Source organism: Carica papaya, chromosome 2 (assembly GCF_054855325.1).
Source record: "Carica papaya isolate Zhongbai chromosome 2, ASM5485532v1, whole genome shotgun sequence".
NCBI classification, from domain to species: Eukaryota; Viridiplantae; Streptophyta; class Magnoliopsida; order Brassicales; family Caricaceae; genus Carica; species Carica papaya.
This window is the reverse complement of record NC_142310.1, coordinates 37,255,236-37,275,493: the sequence shown is the minus strand read 5'-3', so window position 1 is coordinate 37,275,493 and position 20,258 is coordinate 37,255,236. Positions and strand designations below refer to the sequence as shown.

General features: G+C 33.9%; 1 protein-coding gene across 5 annotated transcripts; it reads right to left on the bottom strand.

Moving 5' to 3' along the window:
- Positions 1-5: 5 nt before the first annotated feature.
- LOC110813374 (P-loop containing nucleoside triphosphate hydrolases superfamily protein) lies at positions 6-19,256 on the bottom strand. Of its 5 annotated transcripts, XM_088214622.1 has the most exons (26): positions 18,710-19,256; positions 17,401-17,513; positions 17,160-17,286; positions 16,548-16,646; positions 16,392-16,460; positions 16,109-16,243; positions 15,964-16,036; positions 14,774-14,825; positions 14,523-14,682; positions 13,793-13,957; positions 13,006-13,090; positions 12,726-12,929; positions 12,364-12,458; positions 12,144-12,186; positions 9,749-9,906; positions 6,377-6,487; positions 5,602-5,670; positions 5,337-5,480; positions 2,965-3,039; positions 2,706-2,882; positions 2,503-2,588; positions 1,880-1,934; positions 1,499-1,624; positions 1,258-1,371; positions 793-912; positions 6-310 (listed from the first exon to the last, which is right to left on the bottom strand). In XM_088214622.1, exons 1-26 carry the CDS (start codon positions 18,824-18,826, stop codon positions 245-247), a joined length of 2,838 nt encoding a protein of 945 aa, XP_088070748.1. In that variant the 5' UTR covers positions 18,827-19,256; the 3' UTR covers positions 6-244. The 5 variants fall into 5 exon arrangements, with proteins under 5 accessions (XP_088070748.1, XP_088070749.1, XP_021896155.1 ...); XM_088214623.1 differs by lacking the exon at positions 6,377-6,487; XM_022040463.2 differs by lacking the exon at positions 15,964-16,036 and having other exon boundaries at positions 14,774-14,829.
- Positions 19,257-20,258: the final 1,002 nt, after the last annotated feature.

Genomic DNA, 20,258 nt, shown 5'->3' with positions numbered 1-20,258 from the left:
GAGGGTTGCCGGTATCTGATCTTCATTCACTAAAATTAAAGTACTTCCAACGGGGGAACATTTAATGTTTCCGGTTGTTAATAAAATTATGCAGTCACAGTCTACTGGTTAGAATCAATGTTTCCGGCAACTGATATAATCTCAGAAACCATGGGAAAGGTCCCTCTTTTGGGAAAAGAACTTTCGCCTGTTCAAGAAATTGGGAAAAACATTCTCCCCCGTATGATTAGTCAAAAAAGCAGGATCATTGGCGCTTGCGCTGGTAAAGGGAATAGCCAACAAGGGCAGACATTAAGAAAGTCCATAGTACCTGTTAACATAAGCAGCAATAACAGGGGCCTCAGGAGATATAAGATAAAAAATATCCTCTTAAAGGGACTTGGGTTAAAAAATTGGAAACCATTAATTCATGTTCCTTTCTTTAAAATAAAAATTAACCTATAGTACTTTTATGGAATAATAATAAGAATGCACTAAAATGATTTGCTGGAATGTGGATATTTTATTGTTCTCTCAATTCAAGGTAGGTAAATCTCTTGTTCTTACCTAGCCAAGAACTTGACTTCGATTTCAAGGAATGGAAGATGTTATTAGTGTAATTAGTTTGACTATGAATGAATACAGCTTTTAAATTTTGTGTATCAAGATATCCTATTAATTAATGTGAAGAAAAAAGTAGGAATTGAACTAAATTTAGCCATGATGATATGAATCTTGTCAACAGAACCATCAACAGGGAAAAATCCAAATATAAGCAGCTGAACTAATAAATAGAAATGGTATTAGCCATACGGTATTGATGGTATGCCACCGTTCAAGCCTCTTAATCCGGGACTGCATGTCTTCAAGTACGCTTTCTATCGAAGAAGCCTCCCTACTTGGTAAAGACTCAGAAACCGAATTATTGCTACCCTGTTTGTTCCACAAAATAGTCACTAAATAAGAATATACCCTTTAACGTTAGAAACATCAGAGAATCAAGATTAAGATACTTTTGATCTTTCAAGATGAAGTAAAACATTTATAAAATGTGCAGATCAAAGTATGATGCATATAAAAATTCCATCTCTGATGTAAGATATCTAAAGTTCAACTATTTGGGATCTCTTTCAGGATGCTGATAGTACAGCATAAGATATTGTGATACCAACAAATCTACAGCACAAAAAAGTTATCTTTTCACTCAAATTGCTTGTGATCTGCAAAAACTATACATCAGTAGAGATTTTTTATCTCAAACAGCCGAAAGTAAACAACCTGAGATTGTATGTACTCAACAAGCTCCTGCAACCTTGCTGCTTGCTGGGTGTGAATTCCAGTCGAGCTCCTTTCTACCGAAGGTAATCTTTCCAAAATTATTTGAAGATAACTCTTACAATGCAATTGAAAGAGTCAGTGGTCAGTTTAAATATCATGTCAATAAGCACAAGCGATAAGAGAATGTATAAGGTACAACAGCAAGCACACAACAGCCAATATTCAAGTACGCGGATGAAACCTTTGTAGTATATGAACCATCAAGTTTAAGAGCTGAACCAGCTGAAGCCACAGCCTCTTTATTAACCCCTTTAATCTGTAAGTAAGGACTTGGGACATCTTGAAGATGATCAACCTCAATAAGAATCTAAAAGAACATCAGGATCAGATTTAGAAGCAATCTAAGAGAGACAGCTCTTGGAATTCTACTACGATACTAGGAATAGTTGAATGAGACAAAGCAGATATGATAAGGCAGGAGAAACAACCACTACATAGAAAAACCACAGTATGTGGTGAGATGCTGACCTCATTGTTCCAGTAATTAGCAAACCGATCCCAAAAAGTATGATTCTTCAGCTAAGTAATAAGTCTAAATATTGTAAGCAAAAGGTAGGTTTACCTTTCCATCTTGATAGATAAATGCAGATGCTTCAATGTAAGCCACAGCTTGATACCTAGATCAGAAAAGAATTGTGGAGATTATCGATTGTGGTAAAATTCATGTTGATTTGAAAATTTTTAGAGAAAATAAATTTATTTGAAAATTATAAAATTCTAACTGTTAAAGTCAACTGGATAATTTATTCAGTATGAGCTGAACATAACAAGCAAACTTAAACACAATACAGGATTTTTACACCAGTTTTCCTTCGAACTGCCAAAATTGATCAGTACCAAGGAGTTTCCACAAAGTTATTTTGCATCTGGAGAGGCTATCCACAAGACAGCCTCATGTTACACAGGCAAAATCAAGCAAATTCTTCTCAAGAATTAGATTTTCATACCATTTTTTCTGAAGAATTGATAGATGATAAAACATTCAAAAACCTTAAATTGATAGAAAATAATCTAATTTTCTCGTTGTTTTTTAGATGAAACCAATTTTATCAATAACACTCTAAACAATTTTGATTCAACAACTAAGAACAAGAATAAGACTAAATAATCATGAAACAGAGAAGTTTTACTAAACGTGGAAGAATAAATAGATTATCAAAACTCTATTTTGTATGTGTGCCTTACCCAAGATTAAGAAGACCAGCAACCGTACTAATGCTTATGTCAAAATCCACTTTGGGCTGAATGATGAAGTTACCTTCTCTTATTGGCTGACAAATAGGAATTTAAGAAAGTATAAAAAGTCCACCAACTGCAGTCATTAAATAAAATCGAAGTGCCTTCCACAAGCTAAAATAGATAAATTTTATGCAAACTCCAAATCTAACCTCCCGAATCAGTAACGCAAATCTGCCCTCACATATTCTGACGCGTATGCAGTCACTCTCTGACAACTGCCCATTAGCAGGAAGTCCCGGAAGCCTTAAATATATATCAATAAAATTCTGAACAGAACTGCAGAACTTTGCAGAGTCAAGGATGTTGAGAATATCTTGATAATCCACCTGTTATTTATTTGGAACAGGAGTATGTCAATGGCAAAACACATCACATGATTCCAGCACAGAAGCACTAGTGGACTCTTACTTGTTTGTCACTCTTTAAAACAAATAGTGAACTCTCAGGAGAAAGCACAGGATCAAAATCATTTCGAATTTTGAGCTGCATTTATCATGAAAACACTCTATCAGTGTTAAACTAGCAATTAGAAATGAATATTCACATGCAAAGTGTTGAGAATCAGCAAGTTAAATCAAGGAAGTCTATTGTCTGATTTTTAAGGATACACGGCCATATATAGGGGGTATGATTTTATTCCTAGAAATTGGGGTGTATACTTGTATATTTTCTGTTGTATAGCTGTAACTTCTTCTCCCTTTCTTAGGCTGTACTGTGTCTATAAAAGAATACTTGTTATCTTCCTAATTTGTGAAAAATACAATCTTTTCCATCATCTGATTGACATTGTATCAGAGGCAACATAATTGGCCCTGTTTCTTCTCTGTTTGTTACGTTTTTCCTCCTCCCTAATTTTTTTTCTTTCTACCGTCCTTGTTGATTCCATCTTCTACCCATCACCATGTCAGAAATCTCATAATCAACCCCCCACAACTGCTGTCAATATCAACTCCTCTAAAATGCCAACTGAATCACACTCTTACTCTTTTCAAATCACTATCCGCATGATAACTATTTTCTCGGGTGGTCATGTCTGTCATATACAAAATCAGATATTTAACTGGTGATACTGTTGCACCAGAAAAACCAATGCTAGCTATGCTACCTGGGATGATGCTGAAAACTCAATGATGACGGCATGATCAACGAATTCCATGGAGGAGAAGATAAGCTTAAGCTACACGTGTTATCCTACTGCCAAAGCTCTTTGGGATAATCAGACCTTGATGTATTCAGACCTCGGAAATCAGTCCCCAGATATGTGTTACAACTCAAACTGATGGAAGTCCGTCAAGGTGAGAATTTGGTCACCAAATACTGCAATATTCTCATGGGTTTATGTTAGGATCTTGACTTATTCCATGATGACTTTGAGTGGAAGAACAAGCATGATAGCAATTACTATAAGAAGAAAGAACAAAACTCTTGAATTTTCAAATTTTTGGCTGGGCTTAAGCCATCAGAATTTTTATTAAACTAAACCATATCATGCTTTCAGGCCTTTTAACATAATAAATAGAGATCTTTAGGGTCCTTCTAGGGTGACTGGGTTAATTGGAAAGAAACTGTGTATGACATTTGTAGATGATTATACACGTCTATACTGAATTTCACAAGTCAACTCCAAAGATGAAGTTGGAAAACTCACTAAAAATTTTTACTCCATGGTCGAAGACCAGTTTTATTCTTCAAAGTGACAATGAAACTTTTAATGAATATCTAGGAGACTTTTTACTTAAAAAAGGTATTTTACATAATTGTAAAGCTTTACCCCAACAAAAGCAACTTATGGTTTCATCTGCTCCAGTCTCATCCAAGGTCCAAATTTGATCCATGAGCTGAAAAAAATATACCTTTTGTAGGATATACTCCAAATAAAAAAGGTGGTAAGTGTTTTAACCCAATCATTAAAAAGTTTCATGTTAGTACAGGTCTCCATTTTCTTGAAATAATTCTAGTGTATACCAAAACTAACTCTTCAGGGGGCGAATTTGAATGGAAGTCAGTTATGGCACCAACAAGTAGAACGAAAACCAACTCTTTTTTTTTCCTAAAATAAATCAGGAAATAGATACTAGAAAAAGGGGGAAAACTTTACCACCTTTGTCTGCTGAGCTTTGCGTTTATACTGGGCATGGGTTCAATCCTAATATTAGGAATCTTTCAGTCAATCCTGACGATGGCCAATCATCATCTCCTAGTTCTCCAATTCCAGGTAACATCCCTTTAAATTCTACCCCTTTACCTATTTCCGATCTTGATGTTCCTATTGCTACTTATGTTGTACCGTTCTAACCCTTACTCCTAGAAACCAGTTTGTGTATTTTTTATATTCATGTTGTAGAGCTGTAAACTTTTCTTTTTCCCTTTTTAGATTGCATTGTGTCTATAAAAGGAAGAGTACTTATGCCTTCCTAATCAATGAAAACTATAATCTTTTCATCACCCAGTTGATACGAAGTACATGTGTTAACAGAAAAGGTAGCAAAACTATTAACATGACACATATATATACATGCAAAAAAAAGGAGCAATCTACTCTCATGATTTTAAGATCTTATATATATCACCAAAAATTCCTTTGAAATTTGTCCTAAAGAAATATTTAAAATTCCACAAAAACAGTGGAAACTTTTGTCAACAAGAATTAACATAAATTGGCTCAATAAAATAATACGTACTAGAATTCTTGAAACAAACATTTTTGACGATTAGAATACCTTTTTCTAACATGAAAAAAGATGGAAGAATAAAAACTAAATGTTTCCAGGCCTACTAACATGTGCGTGAACAAGATGAGGTTCAATATGCTGCTGGAACATTGGAAAAACTGTCATCATGATCTCGTTTTGAGAAATAAAACACCCTACTCTACTTTTGTCCCTCTGGACTCGAGAAATTAGATGTGAATGAACACCTCCAACCTGAATGGGAAGAGAAGAAAGTTAGCCACCTCTCCGACCAAATAAATCCTTTTCTAAACAACACAATTAAGGAAGAATTTAAGGAAAATCAAAGCCTCAAAGATGGAGGAAATCATCTTACAACAGCAATCCAAAAGTCAATGGATACTCGGATTTCAGGGTGCAATGCATAGACCCCCTCGAAAATAATCTGATTAATAAAAGTGAGATCAATGTTCAGATGATGACCAATTAAAACCAGGTAAACGCTCATATGCTGTTTGTAAAAAGATTGTTATGCAGCAATACCCGAAACTGGGTTAAGCAGTTGCTAGATATGGAAAATGAATGTCAGCCTGCTTGGACCAAAGAGAAAGTCATCACCAAGAAGGTGAACAACCAGGCTTTCTTGCTCTAAAGGACCTTAAGACATAGATGTCATAAAGTTTGTGCCTCGAGCCAACATTCCAAGTCTTCTTTGAAAAGTTATCTCCCAAGTATATATAGCTAAAACTCCAAAACATTTACTCAAAATAAAAACAAAGTCTCAAACGAATGATTTAAGCAGAGCTACCAAGTTCAGAGAATCTTTAGTTAATAGAATTTTATTTATATGTAGAATTAAGTCATAATTTTTATGTTTGATTCACAATAAATCAACTCCCCTCCTCTAAAGAATTCCTAAAAATTGGAGATGGAGTTCTAACACCCACTTAGATAAAAATGAATCATGAATCTGCTTAGCTGAATTGAAATGAGATTAGAATATTATTTCCATTCCAACCTGATCCCGGTTTTATTGTCATTTATTCATTTTCCATGGAATTATCACTTTTGAACCTGAACTCAGCCAAACACTGTGATATGAAAATGTTAATTACGAAAGAAAAAGCAAGTCTACATAGCTGGCAACAGACCACACCACAGTCTTCAGAAACTTCAAGTTCCTTGAAGCCAGTTCGAGCACCAGTTTCCAGGTTGAATATGGGTACTTTTGTTCTTCGACCATTCCTTATATCATTAATATTCTGCAGAAAATATTGAAAATAAAAGTGGTACTACGAGAAATAATTAAAACAAAAAAACTATCATAATGTAAGTGAAATGCTAGCCAAAACATGGTAAAATGAGGAGAAAAACACAAGACCACCTATTTTATCTATGATTCTTGACAAAATTTAAACAGTTCACTTAACAGTTAGCAATCATGTCCTCATATAGCTATTATACATGTCAGGAGGAGATAGGACAGTGAAAAAAGGTACTTTGCCCAAAAAAGATATAAACCATTCCTAATGAGATATTCAGCCAAATGAACCAGTTTTCCTTATGTAAAGGGTTGAAATTTTCTCGGCCAAAATATAAGTTCAAGCCTCACAGGCTGCAGATACCAAGAAGCATTAGTACAGTTTTAGTTTTGTTCTGAAAACCCTGGGATATCCAAACATTTGCATAACTGTTTTTTTTTAATTAAAGAAATTTTATTTAGGAACAGAGGGAAAGGAATACAAAAATGGAGGGTAGAGTATCATCTTCAAAATGAAGAAAAAATAGATACAATCACACAATTGTAGAATCCTACGAGCTATAACTAATTGCTTCCTAGTTCCAATAGAGCAAGGAAGTAGCTCAGTCATGGAAAATACAACATAATCTGGCAACTATTACCCCTTGCCAAAGAGACCTAGCTTTCCCCCACCCAGAAGATATTAGAGCAAATAAAACTTTCCATTGTAGCATACACGTCACTTCTTATTTCAAAAAAAATAAATAAACTTTCCATTGTGGCAGGCATCACCCAAATCAGGCCGAACAGTCTCATCAAATTAGTCAACATCCTCCTGGCTAAATTGCAATGCAGAAAAATGTGAGAATGGTCCTCACCTCCTCTAAACACATTAGGAGATGCATGGAGGCAAGGTGCATTGAGGGTGACAAAGTTAAAGAATTTCATTTGTGTTAAGCCTCTGATGAATGGCTATCGATAAAAAAGACCTTATCTTTGAAGGTACTGAAGCTTTCTAGAATACCTTGGCAATGTGGAATTGAGAATAATGGAATTTTTCATTAGGTGGTTGAATGACTTACAAGTATACAACCCCCAATAGTTCAAGGGTCCAGGATCTGCTGTCTGGCTGGGGTGAAGTCGAGTAGGTTCCAACATGGCTAGGAAGGATGCTATCAGAAGATACCCTGTCAGATAAGATACGTTTGAAGTGGAAGTCCCAAGTTATTCTCCCATTAGTGTCCTGGGTGAACATTGATACATGGGCTTTGTGTTTGGCAAAAAGATTGTATGATCTAGGAAATTTGGTGGTCATATGGTTGATCCCCCACTCAAGTATCTTCCCAGAACATGATTCTGGATCCATCTCGCACATCGAGTAAGGTGAATGGGACATAGAAAGAATGGACTTGGGAGATGAACTTCTAGAGACATGGTGAGTAACAAATCTTCCTGCTAAGGCATCCCAACTCTCCTGTGCACTCCCATTTATTGTTTATCACCCAGTAACGAAGAGTTTGCTTCATGCGAAAAGCCACCATAGTCGTTTAGCCAGTAACAATACATTCTTTGATCTTAGATTTTCAATGCCTGAACTCTCGGATTGGCAACACATTTCCCATCTGACTAGGTCATCCCTATTCTCCTTCCCTGCTCCTACCATAGAAATCTCCTCATCCATCCCTCTAAGCTCTCAACTACCCTAGTGGGAATCCTGAAAAGTGATAAAATAAAATAAAATGATATGCTAGAAAGACATGTCTGGACGAGGGCTCTCCCCCTAAGGAAAAAAGACCCCCTCTCCAACTTTCCAGCCGCCTAATTATCCCATTTTATACCTCCTCCAAAAATGTCTTACTCCTTGGATTAGCCCCAGTGGAACACCTAAGTAGGTAATGGGCCATGGTAATCTGATGTATCCTATTGACTCAGCAAGATGGTCAATCCCCTCATCCTCAATGTTAATCCCCATGATACCACTCTTAGCCAAATTTATTTTCAATCCTGAAATAGTTTCAAAAAATTGGATAAAAGTGAGTATATTCACAATAGACCTATTACCATGTTCCAAAAATAGGATTGTGTCATCAGCAAATTGTAGATTTAAGACCTCAACACTCTCCTTCCCTACTTTGATGCCTTTTTCACCATACCCCTACCTGTCGCTATATTAGACATCCTACTTAAAACATATGCATTAAGGGTGAATAAAAAAGTTGAAAAGGGGTATCCTCGTCTAATTCCCTTTAAGATTGTGAACCAATCATGGGTTTTCCATTAAAAATCATACACAAAAGAGACAAATGATAGATGCCCTAGAATTTGCCTTCCCCACCTATCCCCCAGTTCCTTACGCTCCATCAGTCCATCTAGGAACCTCTAATTTACCCCATCATAAGCTTCTAAGCATTTGCATATTGCTTGATGAAAGTGCAACAATGGGACTCCACATGCCTAAGGAGCAGTCAACTACTTAGAAGCCCAGGACAGGTTATCTTCCCTCACCTCCCAACCAGAAAGAAAGGGGGAATAACAACCAAGGTAAATAAAAGATATGAAGTTTTTGATAGAATTACCTAGCCATCTGTCTTTCTAAAAAGGAAAATACCATACTTACATTAGGAGGTTCAAGAAATAAAAAGAAGTACAAGTTGCCTTCAATAAGATAACAGACTCAATGATCCAAAACAAGAATATCTTACTTTTGGAATAATTTCGTATTAAATTATTTTTTGTTAATTATATTTTTATTTTGTATTTTAAATATTTAAGTTTATTTAGATATTATAACATTTTAGTTTCCTTTGAAGTAGATTTTAGATACTATAGAAACTAGAATATTTTTTATTCATAGTTTTCGTTATTAGTTGTAACTAATGTTTACATGAAAGCTAGCAGCCAACAACAAGAGAATAGACGATGATCAATTACTAATTTCTTTGTCGAACTTTTATTCTCAGTTTCTCTCTTTTTTCTTCTTCTAGTTATTGTTATATCTAATCTACCAGATTAAATCTATTTCCCTATACATTTGTCACTTTGATCTCTGATTTCCTTTCGTCTGTCTTTATTTTTTTTGTTTCTCTCCTAAATTTCTTTATCTCTAAGTTATCTATGAAATAAATTAGTTAAACTGCTACTCGTCTTACATCGCTCATCCTTTAAGTTTTGTTTTCAAGAGGCTTTCCCTATCAAATGTCTCAATTACAGATGCTGTACAAGAGGCAGATAGATCTTATATGAAACTATGCTGATAAGATACAAGAAACCACCAAGGAGTTACCTGGGAAAGCAAGGGTAAATCAAGAGAACTGAAGTCATCATACTTGAAATCCTTTACTTGTTCAGATTTGAAATAGCTTTCAAGGGACACTACTTCACAGCCAACAATATTTGCCATTTTATGAGCTAAACTTGTCTTCCCAGACCCGCTAGGACCTCCTGCAATGGTTAAAGTAACAAATAAAGAGACAATATCATCATATTGTCAACTGAGTGGGTTGAATTAAAAATTAATCATTTTTCCTCAAGGAAAAGCATGCACATTGATAGCAGACAAGCATATTCCTATTCTCATAACCATCCACATAAACACATACCTAAACTGTCATATTTGAGAGAGAGAGTCATACCTTTACGAATAAATATTCTTACATTTCAGGAAACAAGAAAGTTAATTTTGCTGCCTATATTTTGCTGACTCAATCTTCAATTCACCTTCAACCAGATTACGTTAGACTAATATCATAAAGTCAATAAAATCACCTTTAGTTATAATCAAGTGAGTTTCAATCAGCAACTTCTATTTTCAATGATTTCTCAATCAGTTTATTCATTTTTTCCAAGGTTAGTTCCATTGTCATTTAAAATTGCAGATAGGTTCAACTCAAACCGTTTAAACACCGAGTCTGTAGGGCTATAACCTGCCTTCTAAACTAACTTGATATTTGTACTTACTAAGGCATATCTAGAACATGCTAAAAAGACACTCTGCTTATAAAGCTTGTGGCTTTATTGGTCTACACTTCACCTCCTCACAAAGCAGACTTGCTTTCAGTTCACCTGTAGGCCATCTTACTCGCCCAAAAGTAAAAGAAGGAAAAACAAAGATGCTTTTACTTGAGAGAGGCACAAGTTATATTGAACACAGTTTGTGGAAAGTCTTTTGCATATACTACATTTTGATTTAAAACCAATAAGTATTATTTAGTAATTTAAACATGATGAACAGTCCAACAACAAAGACAAATCACTTTTATGAGTCAATGACCAACCAGACTGTATACTTATTTATCTAGGCTAGTGCTTGTCTTGTTCTTTTTTTTTCCTTTATTCACATATAAAAGTAAGAAATATCATTAGCAAGAGAGGAAAAAAGTAAAAATCTACGGGAGGCAAGTGCTTGTATTTTGACTGAATTAAATTAAAGTATTGGGAGACTAGCTTTTAGTAAAAGTATTTTTGGGGTGAGTTTTATGTGTGGTGTTTAGTAAAAATTTTTGTAAAGAGTTATGTTAATGTATTATCTCAAAAAGAAGAGTCATGTTAATGAAAAATTAAAATGTTATTGTAAAATGTAAATGTTATTGTCTTTGGTTAAGTTTAGCACAAATTTTAATTTCATACAAAGGAATGCAAACAGAATACAAATGGAAATGGAAAAATAATTATGATTCCATGCCAATTCTTTGTCCAATTCAAGGGAGAAATGAAAAACAATTAACTTGAATTGGACAAAGAATTTATCTCAAAAACAAATTCTTTGTCCAATTCAAGTTAATTGTTTTTCATTCCTCCCTTGAAAAGGAGAATAAAAATCCATCATGGAATTGAAAGTAGGCAGAAAGTTGATTTATTTATATATAAAACATATAAATTATTATTAATTACATATATTAAACAATTAAGGATCTTTAGCCAGGGAGAATAGAATAAACTTGAACCAGACGCAATGATAATGTAAAACTATAGTTAGATGTTGAAATTATCAATGATCAATACCAAATAATTAAAATGTTTCTGAAAGATTTTTCATTTTTGAGATCAAATAATTTAAATTTTGTTATAAAAGCTTCCTTGAAATTTCTATTTTTTGCATTAACTTGAAAAATTAATGTACAACATGCCATTTTACCTTATTCTTCATTATTTATTTATTCTATTCTCCAATTATTAATTTTGACATGCACCTAAATCTTCATTGTTTAATTTTTTTAGTTCTAAATTTTGTGATCTAATATAATATTAGATTATCAATGGTAAATTGTTCTTACATTTTTACTGAAAGAATCATCAAATAGATGAACTAATCAAGGAAAAGATTGGCAAAACATTCATTAAATGAAGGTTCTATGTTAAGACTATAATATCTTTATCAAAAACCAAATCCACCAATGTTTTAAACTAAAAGTACTTCTATCTTTTCTGCTTGGCCAAATTCTATATTTCCTTGCAAAGCACAAGCTAAAAATTCAGCCAAACAGGCTCCAAATCAGATAACCTGCAAACGAACAACCTTAAAGTAGTTCAAGAGTGAAAGAAGACAGAGCTACGAAGTTAACTGGCATGATATGAAAATTGAGCTTGCTTTCATGTGATTATAGTTGACCATACAATGAATCAGGAAAAAAAGAAAAAGTTGGGAAGGGAAGGTGCAGAGATTATAAAGCAGCAATTACCAATTCCAACAATGACAGGAAGACCTTTATTCTCCAACAAAGCCTGAAACGTTAAGCAAACAACATAAACTTGGGGACCTAGCCAGATATTCTAGTAAGCCTGAAACATTAATCAAATAACCTCTCTATCTAGCTAGATAATCTAGTTGGCATTTGAGAACATAAGATACGTTATGGCAGTTTCCGATCTGGTTTCTCATCAACTTATCTTAGTTCTTACTTGTATTGCTTGAACAGAAAGAAGAAGTCCTCTGTCCAAATCATACGAATCAGGCATTGGAGCCAGTCTTATAGTATCCCTGAAAGATGACGAATCTGTGGTTGCTTCATGAGAAAGTTTAACACTGCGTACTTAATGGAAAATGTGTATGTATAATTTAATATAAAGATATAATAGTAAAACACTCCTATGTAATTAATTTCAGGGTTTCTTTTCCTATACTCAAAGCCATGTATATACAGGACTCAATTATTCAATAATAAATATAACATTCTATTCTTCCACAATAATATTGAATGATATAATTATTGACCAGAACAATTTCAAGGACAAAGACAAGTTTTCAAGTAGTGGAGGTATACCATCTGAAGAGATGAAACACCACGTTTCTACCACAGGTTCCATTTTAGATTTTGTGGGAGATCGAGTCCACGGCTGAGACAAATCCTCGAGGCGATTAATCAGGCCTGTAGTGCGTATAGGTCTTGGCATGGAAATCACCTTCTCTTGAGTGTTACTCGCAGATGTTCCAGACAAAGGGGGTGGTGTATTAAGGCGTGGTACACCTGCAAGTGGAGTTAATATAGAGCAATAACGAACACTCAAAACAGACAGCCAACTAGAATGAAACACATTTCCTACCTTTCCTTTCAAGAATCATTTCAAGATATGATTTGGTAATCCATGGTCCCTTAATTCCCCGTCTTAATACTTCTGCTCCAACTGTCTACACAAAGATTACACAGATACAAGTTTTTGGTTAAGAATTTCTCTCAGACTCCTGTTAATAAACACGGCCCCTTCCAGTGAGAAGATAAAGAAACAAGATTGCTAAAGCTTAAATTAAGAGCATCATTGCTCTGATCTCAATAGAATTCTCAAATTTCTCAAATCACTGGAAATATTTGCAAAAGGACTGAATTGTTATCTTGAAGTGATATCATTTTCCTTTGTTGTTGTGATTTTAAAGTTCTGCAGGATGATCCCTATCTTCCTTTTTTTTCTGTCATTTTCCTCTGGTTTCTTAATAATATTTCTTCTATCTGAGAAAAAGAAAGGAGAACAAGATAGAGTTTCTCCGGCACTGTTTCTATACCAAAATTTGAATTTCTTACCCCAAGAAAGAAAAGTCCTTTCCTTTTGGTCCTGTTGTGGGTGAAGAGAGATTTCTAGACTTGTTCCAGGAGTCCCCCAAAAGAAAGGAACATTGCTCTTCAAGCCCCTTTCAGTTAAGAAGATGTGAAAACCTTGCTCTCTATACGAGAGTGATGCATTTCAAATTTGAGGTGTGAAGCAGGAAAGAAGGATTTTAATGGGATTTTGAATAAAACAACCTTTTCATTTGTTTGAATTAGCATCTGTCAGCAAAAGATATACTTTTTCCAAAAGCTTCAAGATGCTTTCTTCAGCAAAAAGATTAAGTTATTACCTTCCTATCTGTGCCTCTCATAACTATAAATGTTTCCCCAAGACTATCAATCGATTCAAGTGACACAGAAAGATTTCCTGCACGAACAGATGTAGATGCACGCTTATAACTAACTACAACACTGTATCCCAAGGCCAGCAATCCTCCTAGAGTCATCCGCCCAACCTGAACGATTTGAGGATAAAAGAAGTGTAACCATCTAACTATAATACATAAGTTAAAACATCTTATGCACGATATAATATAATTTGTAGGAAGTTATGTTATTTTTATATTTTATATGGTCAACTAATTATTATTTCAAAATATATATATATGGTCAACTAATTAAACATTCAACAAAATGCTTATATATATGTGAAGATAAGATGTAAAATCAAGTACTTCCAACAATCACACTATCCATTAAATCCAAAATTTCAGTAACTATATGATCCAAAGAAGTGGACTGATATTTACTCTTGGTTTTTTAATAATAACTAAAGAATAACATAAATTTTTACATGACATTAGTGATAGAATCTAAAACACCATTAATGTAATCCCAAAATTCTCATAACAAATAAAACTTTGTTGATTGACATTTTTGTGCTCACTCATGTGCTTGCTACATGAACTCACTGCCTTGGTCAATTAATATACGAATTAGTTTTTAGTTGCACGTGTTGAATGGAGGGAGAAAGACAGTCTGAAATATTTGTTCTCCAGAATTTGGGAAATCATTTCTAACCTCAAACTCTGCCTTTGGCCTGATAATAAAATTTTTGTCAACAATCCGTTGGTCACCAAGTGACAGATAATACCTAATCCCAGCTTGTCGCACCTTAATCCAATCATTAATCCTTGCTTCTTCACTTGCTGATGGAGGCCTCAGGTACATCTCAATAAAACTGAAAGCAACATAGAAGTATCTAGTGAACTTCTTTGGAAAAAATCTAAGAGAAGTAACCATATATGTGTCTGTTTACAATCAACCCTCACTTATCAGTCTGTGCTTCACTTCCTTGAAGAACAATAGAAGAATGTCCATCCGCTGCCTGCCACAACAAGTTAATGTTTTGACGAAAGATGGAGAAGTTGATGAGTATGTATAAGTACACAGTTATAAAACAAAACATCTAGTGGCCACAGACAAATGCATCCCCTATTTGAACATGACAACATATTTAAGTAAAGTTGTTACACTGTTCTCTATGTCGAATTTCAGATTTTCCCAAAACAAACTTATTCCAGATTGTCCACAAGGACAATCCCATAATGCAATAGCAGAACATCTACACAAGATTCACCAAGCTCTAAAGAATGGCAGCAGAGTCTGCCATAACTCTTTAACAAGCATCATCAGATTTAGGGAAAGGTTGTTCCTAACATGGAAGTGCATGAATAAAGTACAGATATTATCACCCACATAAAACCAGCAATTGCACCTCCAAACACATGCATCTGAGTTTGTGACTTCTGTAGGAAAATTGCGAATTCAAGTTTCAACCGTGCAACATGCATCAGTAAATTTGAACAGGAAAAAATGGTTGAAAGAAAGAAAGAAATTTCAAAATTTCGGAAACTTGCCCATTTGCAAAGAGAATTAATGGAACTGTAGTCAATTAGACTATTAATTGAATAGTTTTCCAGTTTTGAGTACTCACTATTTGGCAATATATATGCAATTTAGAATAAACATAAAAGCAGTTCGCACCATTATACTTTGTTAATTTGTTTTCCTTTCCCAAAGATTCTGCATAAACATGCTTTGACATAATTAAGTTGGACACACTGACCTTTTTACTAGTACACCCTAGCTAAGGACAAATAGGCTTATAGCTATATACAATTATAACTGTTTTCTTCACTTATTGGAGACAAGATTCAACTGTGAGAGAAAAAGAGAGCTATGTGCATAAAATTGAGGAAGCAATGACACTCAAGACCACTCAAATACTGCACTATATCTCTTACAGTTGGAATCATCAAAAGAATCAGAAAGATTGAACAACAATGAGCTACTTCTTAAAATCTTCCTGAAACTATAAAACAAACTTGTCCTTCCCCTAATAATGTATCTAGCTTTGCTATATTCATAAGGAAGAGAAAAGATGCAAGTAGGCTTACAATATTATTTACAGTAAGTTCTTTAAAAAAGTTTATATGCCAGTAAGCTACTAAATAATTACATGCCTCATTTCTGCACTTCAGCTTGTAGATTGCTTCCCTAAATGATGAGACAAAGCTGTTATTAATTCTAATCTGCACAATAAGCTCAACAAATAAGGAATATAGCTGTTAGATTTTAATTGGCAAGAACATAGAAACACCAACCTGTGCGTGATGAAGGTCTGGCTCAATGTGCTTTCTGAACAATGGAAAAATGCTGTCAATAAGGTAATCAAGAGAACAAGAGTCCCCAATGTCATATCTAACTTTTGAGAGGAGGCTAAAATGAACACCACCAACCTGATTTACGATAAATAAATTATTTTTTTTTAAATAACGATAAATAAATTAAAATAATTATAGATCATTAATTATGCCTATCTGATAATGAACTGATAACTCTACAAAACCCAACTCAATTTAGTGATGCCTAGAGAAAGAAATTTACCACTGCAACCCTAATATCAAGTAAAGAACGCAATCTTGCATCTAGAGCATAGGTACCATCAACTATCACCTGAGAAAGAAAGTGTTAAAAGAATCAGTAAACTATCGGAGTCGTAACAATTAGCAATTAATTATAACCATAACAAGAGCAGCTTACCAGTCCAGATGAAGCACTTGTTATTGCTTTTGAACCAACACGTCTTTTTTGATGAAAATCAAATACCGGCACCAAAGTATCTTTTCCTTTGGTTAGATCCTATTTTCACAATAAAGGCATCCTAGTTTATTTCGGAAAAAAAAAAAACAATAAAGGCATCCTAAGATTCCTAAAGAGAAAGGTAAACTCGAAGTGATATACACACAGTCCTCACTACCAAACATATCTGATAAATGTAAGTATGTGAACATAATGGTTAATCTAAGCAAAAGTTGGTCAGACAGAGAACTGGATGTGAAGGAAAACGACTCTAGTCATATGAGCACTGAAATTTTAGATTTTCTGAAGATGAAAATGTGAGTAATCCTATTACAATTCTATAAAACTTCAAAGTCACATGCAGTCTCTTTTTTTATATAGAAGAAGAAAAACTATTAGAAATATACTTTCAAATTTTTATTTTTCCTTTTCCTCTTTTGCTTTGTTGGGAGGGTGGGGGGGTTCAAAAACCTTCCTAAAAACAGTAACTAGGGGGCCCTAATCGGTGCTTTCTCATAAACTTCTCCAATCAAGTATATCAATAATGAATCATGATTAAGAAAAACTGCAAACCTCAAGATTTTGAACCAATGCATCAAAATCTAATGAATCCAAATCATTGCTCTCATCAATTCCAGCACGATAGTTCTCCATTGATATGACAGTACAACCAATTACAGATGCCACCTTCTCTGCTAAGCTTCATAGACCATCAAATAAACACCAAAAATTAGAATATGCTATCAAATAGAGCAAATAGCATGGTTAACTATTCTAAAAGTGCAAGAAACAATAGGTTTAACAGAGGGTACACCTTGTTTTACCCGAACCACTGGGACCACCTATACCAATGATAACAATGCCATCCTTTTTCTCTCTGAGTTCTTGAATGGATTTTACTAATAAGTAATATCCATGATCAAAAGACTGCACCATAAGACCAAGCATTAATCAATCTTCTCCATGAACTTCTAGAGATATCAAGACATATCCGCAACAACATGATGATAATTTCAAGTTTAAAATTAGTCTAGAGAAACTATAAGTCTTGCATTCCACATAGAAAGCCCAGCATTACACATATCAAGTTGGGTGGAGAAAAAATGAAAACTGTTCACAGGCGACCTCTTCTAAAGAATTTCATACACCAACAACAGATGTGGCACTTTTTAATGTTTCCACAAACTTGTAGAGGGGACACTAGAGAAGATAATCAGAAACATGACAGTAGGAGGAAAAGAAAACAAAGTTTCTATTAGCATATGCCAATTACACAGATGAAGCCCGCATGGCAATCTTAATTAGCATATATTGATATCCATGATTAAAACCTAAAATACACACCATAAACTGCTATAGATTCTCCAACCCACCAATATATAACCATCTTTAACAACTCAATGGGATATGAAAAAAGACTTTTGAGAAGACATAAAGGTCAAAACCATGCTTGCTCTTTGAACGCCAGGTTAAAAGACCATGGGGCTGGTTATAACCAGTTCTCCTAGTTTCCACCTGAGTGAGTCCCTTTTCTATTTCATGGCAACAAAATTCAAAGATAGATACCGATGATTCCAGAGCACGAGTTGCAGACAGCATATTAGCAGCGTGAACACTGTAATTGCGTGCTAGGCCACTATTCCAAACCAATGCATAATATAAGTCAAGTTGGAGAAACCCAATCTCCTTTGGTGCAACCAAGAAATAGACAGCAAAACGAAATAAAAAGAAAATCACTTATACCAAAATCAAAGAATGATTACATTTCTTGGAGAAATCACCATGGTATACGACCAATAGTTTCACTTCAAACAACATTTGACATCAATTTCTGACTCCTCGACAGGCAGCAGAATTCAATATGTGAAAATAGAAACGAATTCCAATTACCCAATAATAAAAAAATACTCATTAAAAATTGATTGCTGCCTGATAAATAAAAATTTTGAACAACCCAACGTCCAAAATTAAATTGTCTTCTAAATTTATTGCTATCGTGAACCAAATAACTCACACCTACACACACTAAAATAGGGAAAGTGACAAACAAATTTCAGTAATAACCGAGACGATATAATCATGCACGTACATAGAGAAGGAGAAATAGAGGAGAGAAGGCAGACCACATGGAGAGGGAGTGATTGAAGGATGGAAGGGGAAGAAGAGGAAGTGGAGGGTGGCTGTTGGAAAAAGTCTCTTCCTCCTTCCTGGAACGCTCGCTGAACAACCTCGTCGTCCATTTTCTCTCAGGCGAGAGAAGAATCAGAATCCGTTATTTCAACGCTCCGATTTTACTTTTTGTTGGCTGTTGACGATGGGAGACAAACAAATCAATCAATTAAAGTGGAGAGAGGGGTCGGACGGTCATGAGGTGCGGCGTCTGGTTGTCTTTGCTTTCTCTTCTCTTTTGCCTTCTAGTTTCTTCTGTACTCTCTGCTTCCCGATTAGCTCCCGCTAATTTTTCTGCCTCTTGCCTCTTGCCTCTTGCCTCCTTTTTCTCTGTCGTTTGCTTCCTTCTCTCTCACTTTTTCTGCGGAAAAATATTTGAAACATTCATTTTTCATTTTAAATTTATGACACAACAAATGGGAAACGGGAAAATCGTCAGTCTATACTGAAGCTTGGATTGAGGGAACTCAAGGTATGTCTTCTAGTTGGGTTGGGATCGCAAGTCAAACGCTAATCTTTCAATAAATCCACAAATTTCGTAGATTTTATTTGTAATTTCATAATTAAAAATATAAATTTTAATTTTATTAAAATTGCGTTAGAAGTATAATAATATATTTTATATCATCAAATTTGATTAATCCATAATGTATTATTATTCTAATTTTACACCAAATCCTAAGCATCATCTCTTAATAAAATTTGAATTTTTGCAAACATAATCTGATTTTTGTTTTGTTAATAATATGATTATTTTACTTCAATGTTTGTTCGAAATAAATTTTTGCAAAAATTTCAATAAAATTTTCTTCATATATTACATTTTCATTTACATTCCGAATCTAATCATATTATATACATATTTTTATTTAAAAATATATTTACTTGTATTTATATTTTTTGTTTTTAAATAAAACTAAAATAATGTCAAGTAAAAATTCAGTTATGAATCTAACATATTATCCCTAATTGGGATGAAAAAATAGCAAGAATTGTGAAAAATATAAATTAAAATAAATTAAATTGTTAGATTATGTATTAAAAATATAATGAAAAAGTAAATAAATGAAAATTTTATTTAAACCTATTTGATTAGGAGATAATAAATATCAAATTATATATTTATTGTTTTATCCAATTATTCTAAATATCTGTAAATGCAATAACAAACTTTTAATATTCATAAACATATTCAGATATCTTAAATACTTACAAATAATTAAATTATATGGGATCCAAGCTTGATTTTGGCAACAGTACACAACATACGAGCAATATTTTAGGATCTCTATTAGTAAATTATTATAGGAAACTGACTTCCGTTAAATGTGAGTGGGTGACTAACATATCACACATTAAATTAACGAGAACAAATACTATAATTGTATTTCAGCATCAAGTTTATAAATATTAATACTGGTTAGATTAGTATATTACGAGTTAATATTATCTAAACAATAAAGTTTAAAAATTCAAAACTTATTAAATTTAAACATTTTATTA